General features: G+C 46.3%; 1 protein-coding gene across 1 annotated transcript in view; it reads left to right on the forward strand.

Annotated features, from left to right (window-relative positions):
* LOC146808774 (zinc finger protein 574-like) overlaps positions 1–10,336 on the forward strand; it is a 35,592-nt gene extending 25,256 nt beyond the window's left edge. The window contains exon 2 of the mRNA XM_085615586.1: positions 7,189–10,336. Within this exon, the coding sequence (XP_085471712.1) occupies positions 7,260–10,247 (2,988 nt within the window). The 5' untranslated portion in view covers positions 7,189–7,259 and the 3' untranslated portion in view covers positions 10,248–10,336. The remainder of the gene's footprint in view (positions 1–7,188) is intronic.
* The last annotated feature ends 588 nt before the right edge of the window (positions 10,337–10,924 follow it).

The following is a 10,924-nucleotide window of genomic DNA, read 5'->3' on the forward strand; positions in this document are numbered from 1 at the left end:
ACGCGTCGGCTGATCTCTCAAATCTATGGTCCTGATTCACAAATGATCTTATGTGTAGAAAAGTTATTAGTTCGGAGTCGCTGCACTCGGGGTGGAATGTCCACATTGCAGTTCTCAGAGTGGAGATTCCTCCCCTGAGTTTACTACAGTTAAGTACCTTCGTGAATGGGGCCCACACTGTGCAGTGCCTTGATGAGTAAATATTAGTAAAAGTTTGGAAATAATGGGCTTTTTTGAGAGGAAAAACAGAACCGTCTGCCAAATCGTTTATTGTGAAATTTCAAACTAGTGTACTTGACTGAGTACTTGCAGTATAACTCCTCTGTACTATTTGTGTTGCACATGAGGTGTTTCTAGGCCCCTGACACTAAACCAGACCCAAATAACTATGATCACCCACGGGGACTTCCTACGTTAGCCAACTATCGACCCTCTTTTCTGACATCAAACATTCATCTATGTAACACCGCTGCACGACGCTGGGAGTCTGACCTCAAGACCTTCGTGTTACGCAAGGGTGGAGCGCACAGAGAGGACGTACGGGCGCACGCTGTCTTCGATTGATAATCCTATCATGACGGCTCTTCTGGCGCACAGCGCATGCGCAGATGCCCTCAGCAGAGGCGGTGCCTCAGGGATGCTGCCTTTTCACTCCAGCCGGCCTTATCGCACAAGAAGAAGGCGCTCTGCTATCAGTGCATAGTATGCACTGCTCTGACACGCACACACGCTGAGGACACGGACACATAGTCAACAAGTAGTGGGCACAGACAAAAATACTGTGCACAGAAGAAACGCACCCAGTACCCATACTGCATAGATACAAACGCATACTGTACACATGCACACATATACTGCCTGCATTTCTACTGTGCTGCTTACTACACACGGGAAGCACATATGCAGGGCTCATAAACACACACAGCACATTGTACGTGAACACAGGTACTGTGCGAATACCCACAGAAAGAGGAGCAGCTGGAAAGCTAAACTAACCCCCACTTTGAACCACGTTCGGCATGACCTGGAGCCGAGAGCAGGGGGAGGGGACGAGCACCAGCCGGGCCGTGTGGACGGGGATGACGCCATGAACACCACCATCTTTCTCCGAGGTCAAGCAGAAATGCCTCGGAGAAACGCAGCGTCATTTTCGGATTCGGGGCGTGTTTTTCTTTCTCTCCTCTTCCCATTGGCTGGAATGTTTACATTCCAGAGGAGAGAAAGAAACTAAAAAACAAACCCCCGAATCCGAAAAAGACGGGGCTTAAATGGACAGACGCCCCTCTCCTCCAATGGCTGGCCTCCGTTTAGGAAGCCAGCCAATGGAGAAGAGGTGCGGGTTCAAGCCCCACTACTAGAAAACATGAAATCTCGCAAGCGAGACTGCGCAAGCGCAGCCTTCGCTAGCCGAGACCTAAAAATGATGCCCCATTGTGTAGTCACAACACGAAATGTTAGCCGAGACCTCCAATGTCACCCAGCAAAATCTATGATATTTTTACAACAGCAAAATAAATGAGTTGCCCCATTCGGAACGTCAAAACATTTACCTCCAGGTATATATCCCTGCATTGGCAGAGATTTACAATTGGTAGTTACTCTTGCCCACTGTCCAGTCCATCTTTTCTTTGCCCACCATGCCACCTTAGGCTGGAGCCAGCCTGGTGAGAATCAGCCTTGGTCCTGTTCCAGTAAGAACAATCTTGCCTGAACTGCCAGGCAAGGTCCCCTCTGAATCAGAATTCAAGCAACACCAGAGCTGTTTCAGCCTATTTAGGCTTAGTCAGATTGAGTGCAGCTTGAGTCCTATGGCATAATGAGCACATCACCCACATTAGGGCGTACCTGTCGCACTTAGGATGTCGCACTGAGTGAAAACAAAAAGATTATGGGTAGATTGCTTGAATTAATCTTAGACACTGATAATAGCCGCATTCCAGTCCATAGTTTATTGTCCACTATGCCACTTGAGACCGAAACTTGATAAAGTATAGCTCTGCATTTTGTGTCAATTTAAGTTTGGTTGTATGATATTTGGTGATGTCTAGATATAGTGAATCACCATAATCTAGGCCGGAGGCTTTCACCTTTTGGCCTAATCTATTTTATTTAAGCAGATAGGAGAAAGTGGAAGTGTTTTATGCAGGGTCTACAAGCAAAATAAGCAAATTTATATACGTTTATAAGTCTGTGGCTTTGGAGATAGAGAACTCTTAAAGACAAAGAGCCTGAGTTACATCTTGGCAGACGGTTTATTCCGTCACAAAGATGATGGAGATCCTGTCAGCCGAAATATAAATCCCATAGCATATAAAGGGATTTACTTTTTGGCGGGTGGGATTTCCGTCACCGTTGTGATTGAGTAACCCCTCCACCAAGATCTAAATCTGGTCCAAAGCCTAGTTTGCCAACTTTCATAGTGGGTACAGGAGCAGAAATCATTCCAGTTGTCCACCAAGATAGTAATTCCTCCCAGTACAGTAATCTTTGTGTTCTTGGAGTTTTAGTTTCAGTAAGTTAAGGCACATGCACTTGGGAACAACAAGTAGATATTCTTTCAAATTGACCTTTGTGTATGCCCCTTCATTAATCAGACATTTGTTGATGAGTTGGTTGTCACAGGCAAAGAAAAGGAAATAATAAGATTGAATTAGATTCATAAACCGGGAAACCTAAGCATTGAACAGGGTGAAGCTAAGAGGAACTCCTCAAGAAACATTTCTGATAGTGGAACGAAAGGGGGAGTATAAACCTCTTGAGTCCAACTCGATGAAGGCTGTTCACAAGCATTGCCTCTTCTCCACACTTTCGAGAGCTGGTGTTGGTTTGTGAGACGAAACAAAAATATTCCTGAGAGCTCAAGGAGTACAAGTGCAGTTGTGCCACGCTTGTTCAGATGCATTTGCAGATTGTCAAGCTTAATTACAAAGATGGACTCTGTTCCACTTTGTGGCTGGAAGCCAACTTCTGTGTGCTCAAGACCGCAGTGATCTGTAAGAATTGTGACAGTTTTAGAGTGACTCTGAATTCAAAATGGATTAAAATTGACTAAATCTCTGGAATTGGTGATTGGTTTTCATCCTCATTTTTCCATTCTTCAAGGACCAACCAGGATGTCAAACCAGAAATGTAATCTGAATGAGAACTGGGGTAATGGTATCAGAAGCTAGCTTAATGAATTTCATGGTACTTGATTCAGGTCGAACCAGAATTAATCAAATAGTTCATATTACCGGTACAAGGAGGAGTGATGGGAGAAAAGGCCACAAGTGTACTAAATAAGAGGGCCAGCTACTCTTCCTTAAGGGTTGTTGCAGAAGGAGAGGAGTTGGCTAAAAGAACCTCTATTCTTCTCAATTTGGCAGCCGAAAGTCTGCCATTTCTGAGCAAAGTTTTCAGAGGTAGGAACAGTGAAAAGGCCACAATAAGGAGTTTTCCAGCCCTTAACTATGCTAAATACTTTCTTCCTAAATAATAGATCGGGGTTTCTTGATAGCCTAGTGCCATTTGTCTTCACTGGAACAAGCTGTTCAGCCTCCTACAGTGAAGTTTCATCAACCCTACGGGTCCACAGTATTCCATGCAGTCACTTGTCTTCAACCACAAAGTAGACGTTCATCACCCTCTACAGGCCCACAGTATTCCATGCAGTCTCTTATCTTCTACCACAAAGTAGAAGTTCATCACCCTCTATGGATCCACAATATTCCATTCAGCCTCTAGGAATCTAAAGTATTGCATGCAGTCACTTGTCTTCAGCCACAAAGCAGAAGTTTATCACCCTCTACGGATCCACAGTATTCCATGAAGCCACTTGTCTTCACCCACAAAGTAGACGTTCATCACCCTCTACAGAACCACAGTATTCCATGCAGTCACATGTCTTCAGCCACAGAGTAGAAGTTAATAAGCCTTTAGGGATCCACAGTATTTCATGCAGTCTCTTATCTTCTACCACAAAGGAGAAGTTCATCACCCTCTACGGATCCACAGTATTCCATGCAGTCACATGTCTTCATCCACAAAGTAGAAGTTCATCACCCTCTACGGATCCACAGTATTCCATGCAGTCACATGTCTTCATCCACAAAGTAGAAGTTTATCACCCTCTACGGATCCACAGTATTCCATACAGTCACATGTCTTCAGCCACAATGTAGAAGTTCATCACTCCTCTACGGGTCCACAGTATGCCATGTAGCCATTTGTCTTCAACCACAAAGCAGAAGTTCTTCATCCATACGCATCCATAGTATTCTATGAAGTCACTTATCTTAAGCCACAAAGTAGAAGTTCATCACCCTCTACGGATCCACAGTATTCCATGCAGTCACATGTCTTCTTCTTCAAAGTAGAAGTTCTTCATCCATGCGCATCCATAGTATTCTATGAAGTCACTTATCTTCAGCCACAATGTAGAAGTTCATCACTCCTCTACGGGTCCTCAGTATGCCATGTAGCCATTTGTCTTCAACCACAAAGTAGAAGTTAATCATGCTCTATGGATCCACAATACTCCATGAAGTAACTTGTCTTCACCCATAAAGCAGAAGTTCATCACCCTGTACAGACCCATAATATCCTATACAGTCATTTGTCTTCAACCACAAAGTAGAAGGTTGTGAGCCCTTTGAATCCACGTTATGCCATTCAGCCTTTAGGAATCCACAGTATTCCATGCTGTCATTTACCTTAAGCCACAAGTAGATGTTCATCACCCTCTACGAATCCACAACATTCCATGAAGTCACGTGTCTTCAGCCACAAAGTACACGTTCATCACCCTCAACGGATCCACAGTATTCCATGTAGTCACTTGTCTTCATCCACACAGTTTGGTTGCTGTTGTGGTGTTTTACGCATGCATCGGGGAACCCTCTGAAATCTTGTGAGGGGCACTGGGAGAATTCTTTTAAGGGCACCTACTTGGTCATTCCCATGACGGAGGAACTTCATTTCCCTCCCTGTGGAGTGGACCCATCCTACACCTTGGGGACATATCTTAGGATATGCATTCTTTGGGAGTTGTTGCTTCAGCTGCTTGAATATAGTGACCCCATGGCACACACAGAGTCCTCGGTTAGGATGAAGGTTCATTCTCATTATGTCCAGTCTTTCCTTTCTCAGCACCCCCCTTCTAGTTTCCCTTCTCTCAGTTCATACTAATGCTCTTTGCTTCTCCCCTGCATCAGCTCTCTCGTAGGACCAAGGTGAGTGAGCGTCTCTAGGAGGTGATCAAGGCAGCGTCCTTGGTTGCCTGTGCCTAGGGCGATACTGCCCAACCCTTTCTTACTGGTGTCCAGGGTTCTCCATTGTGTGGTTTCACTTTAGAGGTCGAGATCTAGTTTGCCTCATTCTTCACTTTGACACATCCTCAAGCATCCTGAGTGACCACACAGACAGAGTTACTTCTTGAAGGTGTAGCAGGGTCCGCCATCTTAGCTTCCAATCCCAATCCATTGAAAAATGGATATTTCACAACATACAGAAACTTTTCACTCTCGCCATTAGCTGATTGAGACACCTGGTATATTTACTCTGAGTTAACTGTTTAACAGTGGGGAGTATGGGTAGCCACCAGTTTTAACCTAAATTTCAGTAGATAGTATAATAAAGCGGGGTGTGAAAAGACTGGTTGTAGGTGCACACTCTTAAGTAATGCCCAGAGGTGAAGAGACTGGTAGGTGGACAGTTATAGACGACGCCTAGACGTGGGTGCTCATATGCGACGCCTGGACTTGATGAGACTGGTGGAAGTTGAACACGCATAGGCGAAGCCCAACGGTGATGAGACTGGTGGTAACTGGACATTCATAGGCATCACCAGGGGGTGAAGCTGAAAAGACTGTCAGTAGGAGGCAATTTAGGAAATGTTCGAAGGTGAAGAGACTAGTGGTAAGTGGATATACCTAGGTAATTCCTGGACATGAAAATACTGTTGATAAGTGGACACTTGTAGGTGACACCCAGAGATAAAGATCGTGGTGGTAGGTGACAACATGAAGGCAGAACCTGGACATGAAAAGACTAGTGGTAGATGGGCACTCGTAGGTGATGCCTTGAGATGAAGAAACTGGTGAGAGATGAAAACTTAGAGGTGAAGCCTGGACATGAAAAGACCACTGGTAAATGGGCGCTTATTGATGGATACCTGGATGTGAAGATACAGGGTAGGTGGACATCCGTAGGCGATACCCAGAGGTGAAGAGACTGGTAGTAAGTGGGCCCTCATGGATGACGCTCCAAGGTTAAGATACTGGTGGCATGTGGAAACTCATAGGAGATATCCAGATGTGAAGAGGCTGGTGAAAGTGGGCAAACATCCTACTCCCAGACTGAGAACCGAGACTATCATGTAAGGAGAACTTTGTGGAAAGATGTAATACTTGTGTAATCAATACTTCTTAGCATTAAGTTGTGCCGCATATACAGCATAAACTTCAGCCCACCACACCTACAGCAGAAGGATGGAGGCCCAAACTGCTTTTAACATAGACTGTCTTCAGAGTATCTCTGTGACTCGTCTAGCCGTTCAACTGCCCTCCTCCTGATTATTTTTGTTAGGTTGTACTTAAACATTATTTGAAGTAAATGCAGTCTTTAGTGTGACATTGTCAGATTGGGAGTATAAAGCTAACTAAAATACATAGAACACTCTACAGCCTTACCAGTTTTCATAACTATTCTTTTGAGATGGGCACAGAGTGTTCTGTGTGCCCTACAACAGGGTCTGGGTGCTTTGGGACTCAGACATTCATAGGTTTTGATAAAGTGGGTATTTGCTGCTCTGCATCATTCGTTAAACTGCAGGCAGTGGTTACTGCCGAACAGTTCAATATGTCTGTGGAGTATTCGAGGGCACGTTTGGGAGTGTGGCATAAACCACTTTGGCACAGGGCTCATGCACTGAGGAAACAAGTCTGGAATGTCTTAGGAGCTGATTTAGATCTTGGCGGACAGGTTACTTGGTCATAACGGTGATGAATATCCCGTCCGCTGAAATATAAATTCCATTATATCCCATTGGATTTATATTTCGGCGGACGGGATTTCTGTCACCGTTGTGACGGAGTAACCCGTCCGCCAAGATCTAAATCAGGCCCTTAGTCTTTAACATGTTTTTCCAGCCTTCGCATGTTTGGAGAGTGATTTCCTTTTACCAATGTGACTTGTCTTTTTCTCTGCCAGGAATCCATGCCGTTTGACTGCTTGTGAGTGTCGCCATCCTTTGAGGGCATGCAGCGAAGAGCAGAGCAGTCATGGCAGAGGAGACGCAGGACGCCCTTTTTTTGCATCAATACATGTGCTCCGAGTGTGGTACGCTCTACAACACCCTGGCAGAAGTCCTTGTGCATCAGCAGGACCACTTGGGAGACAGCTACAGTGAAGCAGAAGCAGCGGCTCCCAGTGTAGGCAGTGACCAGCTCCAGGGCGTGGCCACACAGAACCACTACCAATGCCTAGAGTGTGGGGAGTTTGTGCTCTCACCCAATGACCTGCTGCAGCATCAAGAGTCCCACACAAGGGTGAGCACCCAGCACAGCAATCGGACAGAGTCTCACAGTACTCTTGGCAGCCAGATCCATTATCAATGCTGTGAGTGTAAAGCACTCTTCACATCACCGGAGGTGTGGCTCGCTCACCAGAGAGCTCACACAAAAGATGTTTCACAGAACATCATCCTGCAGGTGGGCAACGGGCTTGTCAACTTGCAGAATGTGGTCGTGGGTGACCATATGTATGAGAGCAAGGATGTTTGTGGGACATTAGAGGCTGTGCTCGAACCGCAACCAGCATCACTCACTGTGCCAACTCAAATCTACTTGCAAAATAGGCAAAGTGAGATGGCCCAGGTCGTGCCTGTAGAGAAGGCATTACAAAGTGAAGATCAGAAGGAGAGAGCGGACATCCAATCCACAGCTCAAGTTAAGCAAGAGAACAATCCTGTCGTGGAAAGGTACGAGCAGGGCCCAGAGCCAGTAGCAATGCACCCATATGAGTGCTCTGAATGCACACAGTTGTTCCAGACACCAGAGGAGTTCTTGGAACACCAGGGAACGCACTTTCTGGAGATGGAAAAAGAAAGCGGAGAGTGTTCTCTTCATGAAAGTAATGCAGCTGGTGTCCTCAAGAGTGAAGTCAGACTCCTAGGGGCTCTTCCATCAGCAGCTCACGAAGGACAACAGAATCTGACCATTACTAGTGAGAATGGAGGACAGGGGCTTGTCTGCAGCTCGCAGCAGAGGGTGGCACTTCCAAGCAGTCCCTGCGATGCCCCAGGAGACAAAGGTAGACTAACAAAGCGTCCCTCTAAATGTAATCATTGCAAAGATGACTTTGCTTCATTGGAGGAACTGAAGCAGCACTGCAAGTTCAACGCCACAGAGCAGTTCTTCTGCGCACATTGTGATCGCCAGTTCACATCCGCAACTCGTCTGCAGGCACACCAGAAGGCACATGTCAACGGCACCTATGAGTGCCCAAACTGCAGCAAGGTATTCAAGAAGGCTGTGTCCTTGGAGCAGCACATGAGGATACATCGCGGAGAAGCACTCTACCTCTGTGTGGACTGTGGCTTAGGCTTTGGGACAGAGATGACGCTCATGCTGCATCGCAAAACCCACACTGCAGATCCCCTGCATCACTGTATGTGTGGTAAGACTTTCAGCAACATGACTAAGTTCTTGTACCATCGGAGGACCCATGTGGGCAAGAGTGGTGTCCCACCAGAGAAACTAAAAATGCAAGTAGAGCCACTAGAGGTGGAATCGTGTCTTTCAGCGGCACAGCTCATGCCAGAACCACCTGTCCGAGATCATGGAAACATGACCAAAGCTGAGGCTGACAGCAGAGCTGCTAAAGTCCTTGAATCTTCCACTCAGGTGAAGGGGACACCTGTTATCTTGAAGAAGCCCTCTCTTGCCAATGTGCATGTGAACGGTGTAGCCCATGAACATCTCCAGCAAGCTGAGTCTGGGAAGTGTTTTAAGTGTCCACAGTGTGAGAAGGAGTTTTCCACCCATATCCGCATGGTACGTCATAAAAGGGTTGTACATATTCTTGAGAGGACACACAAGTGCCAGCTCTGTGGGAAAAAGTTCAAAAAGCTGGTGCATGTAAAAAACCACATGCGCATTCACACAGGGGAGAGGCCCTTCCAGTGTACAGAGTGTGGCAAGACTTTTACCTCGCTGGCCAATCTGATGCGACACAACCTGATCCATACAGGTGAGCGGCCGTACAAATGTGATATCTGCAATAAGACCTTCACTCAGTCCTCGAACTTGCAGCAACACCGGATTATACATGATGGAATCAGCCCCTACACCTGCAAGGAGTGTGGGGTGTCTTTCTCCCGCGCATCCAAGCTGGCCCTTCACCTGTACAGTCATACAGGTGAGCTCCCCTTCAAGTGCAAAGAGTGTGGTAAGTCTTTTCTGCGCAGGAGGCTGCTGGAGTTGCATCGCTTCATCCACCTGGGCAAGGAGCCCCATCACTGCAAGCACTGTGGGGCCATCTTTGTCCATCTGTCCAAGCTGGAGGAGCATCATTGCAGCCAGAAGATGCACTATGAATGCTCCATTTGTGGAAAGCGGATGAACTCTCAAGCCAACCTGACTTTGCACAAACTAGTGCATGCTGGTCAGCGCCCTTTCAAGTGCCAACAATGCAGCAAGTCTTTTTCTAGCCAAAGTGGCTTAACGCGCCATGAGCAGAGACACTCAGGAGCTCGGCCCCACCAGTGTGAGGTGTGTGCTAAGACGTTTGTGGCAGCTTCTGGCTTGCAACTTCACTACCGTACCCACACCAATGAGAGGCCCTTCCCTTGTCTGGTGTGTGGTAAGGCATTCCGTCAGGCCACCCACCTACGGGAGCACCGCCGTCTACATACTGGTGAGCGACCCTACAAGTGTGATGAGTGTGGAAAGCGTTTTGTTCAGTCCATGCACTTAGTGGAGCACCGGCGCATCCACACTGGGGAGCGACCACACACTTGCCATGAGTGTGGCAAGGCCTTCAAAACCCAATCAAACCTGAGGAGTCACAGGAAGACACACAAGGAGCTTCCACCGCAGGCACAGCAGACTATCATGTGTAATGAGTTTGGAGAGACCATAGCTATTATTGAAACCAGTGAGCCTATCCCACTGGCAGAAACAATTGAGATTTACCAGGCCACGCTGGACGGGAGCCTTGCGGTGGAGAATGTGAAGGTGGAAAATCTCCAGGTCAATGCATTTGTGTGAGGCAACTGAAAAGAACTGTAAAAGGTATTGGCCGAAGAAGCAAGAAGTTGGTTACATCTTGATTGCAAATAAAGCCTTGAGAACACCAGGCTGTGTGCACATTTATCTTTGAGTGATCAAACATCTCTCCATTCTGAGCAAGTTTGCGTGTGCTCTGCCACATTGATATAGTTCATAGAACTGCATTTTTTAAATTCAAAATAGAGTCCTAATATGTAATCTGGTATGTTTTGTTTTCCTACTTCAAGAAACCTCTGATATCAAAAAACATGCAGAGAAGACAGGTTAAACATACTAGTACTAAGAATGGAGTCTTCTTTAGGGCCTGTGTAATAAAGACGATTGCCCAAATCCAGGATAGTTTTGAAGAAGTTTATTGCAGTGGCACAGCAAATGCACTCACCAAGATGTGACTGCAAATGCAACTGAAGAGCATCCAACATTCCACAGGAAACATTCCTATGGAATGCAGAATGCTGCACAAATATAAACATGACGCGTGCGAGGTATGCATGTGTAAGCATATAACACATCTCCCTTTTTATCAAAACAAACCAGACAACAACTATGTACAATGCAACCTAAAAATATAATACAAGAAAACAAAATACTTATTGAATAAAATCCTCATACTTACTTGGAGCCTGGCGCAGTTACTACTTGTTCTCTTGATGCCG

The sequence above is a fragment of the Triturus cristatus genome, chromosome 7, assembly GCF_964204655.1.
Source record: "Triturus cristatus chromosome 7, aTriCri1.1, whole genome shotgun sequence".
NCBI classification, from domain to species: Eukaryota; Metazoa; Chordata; class Amphibia; order Caudata; family Salamandridae; genus Triturus; species Triturus cristatus.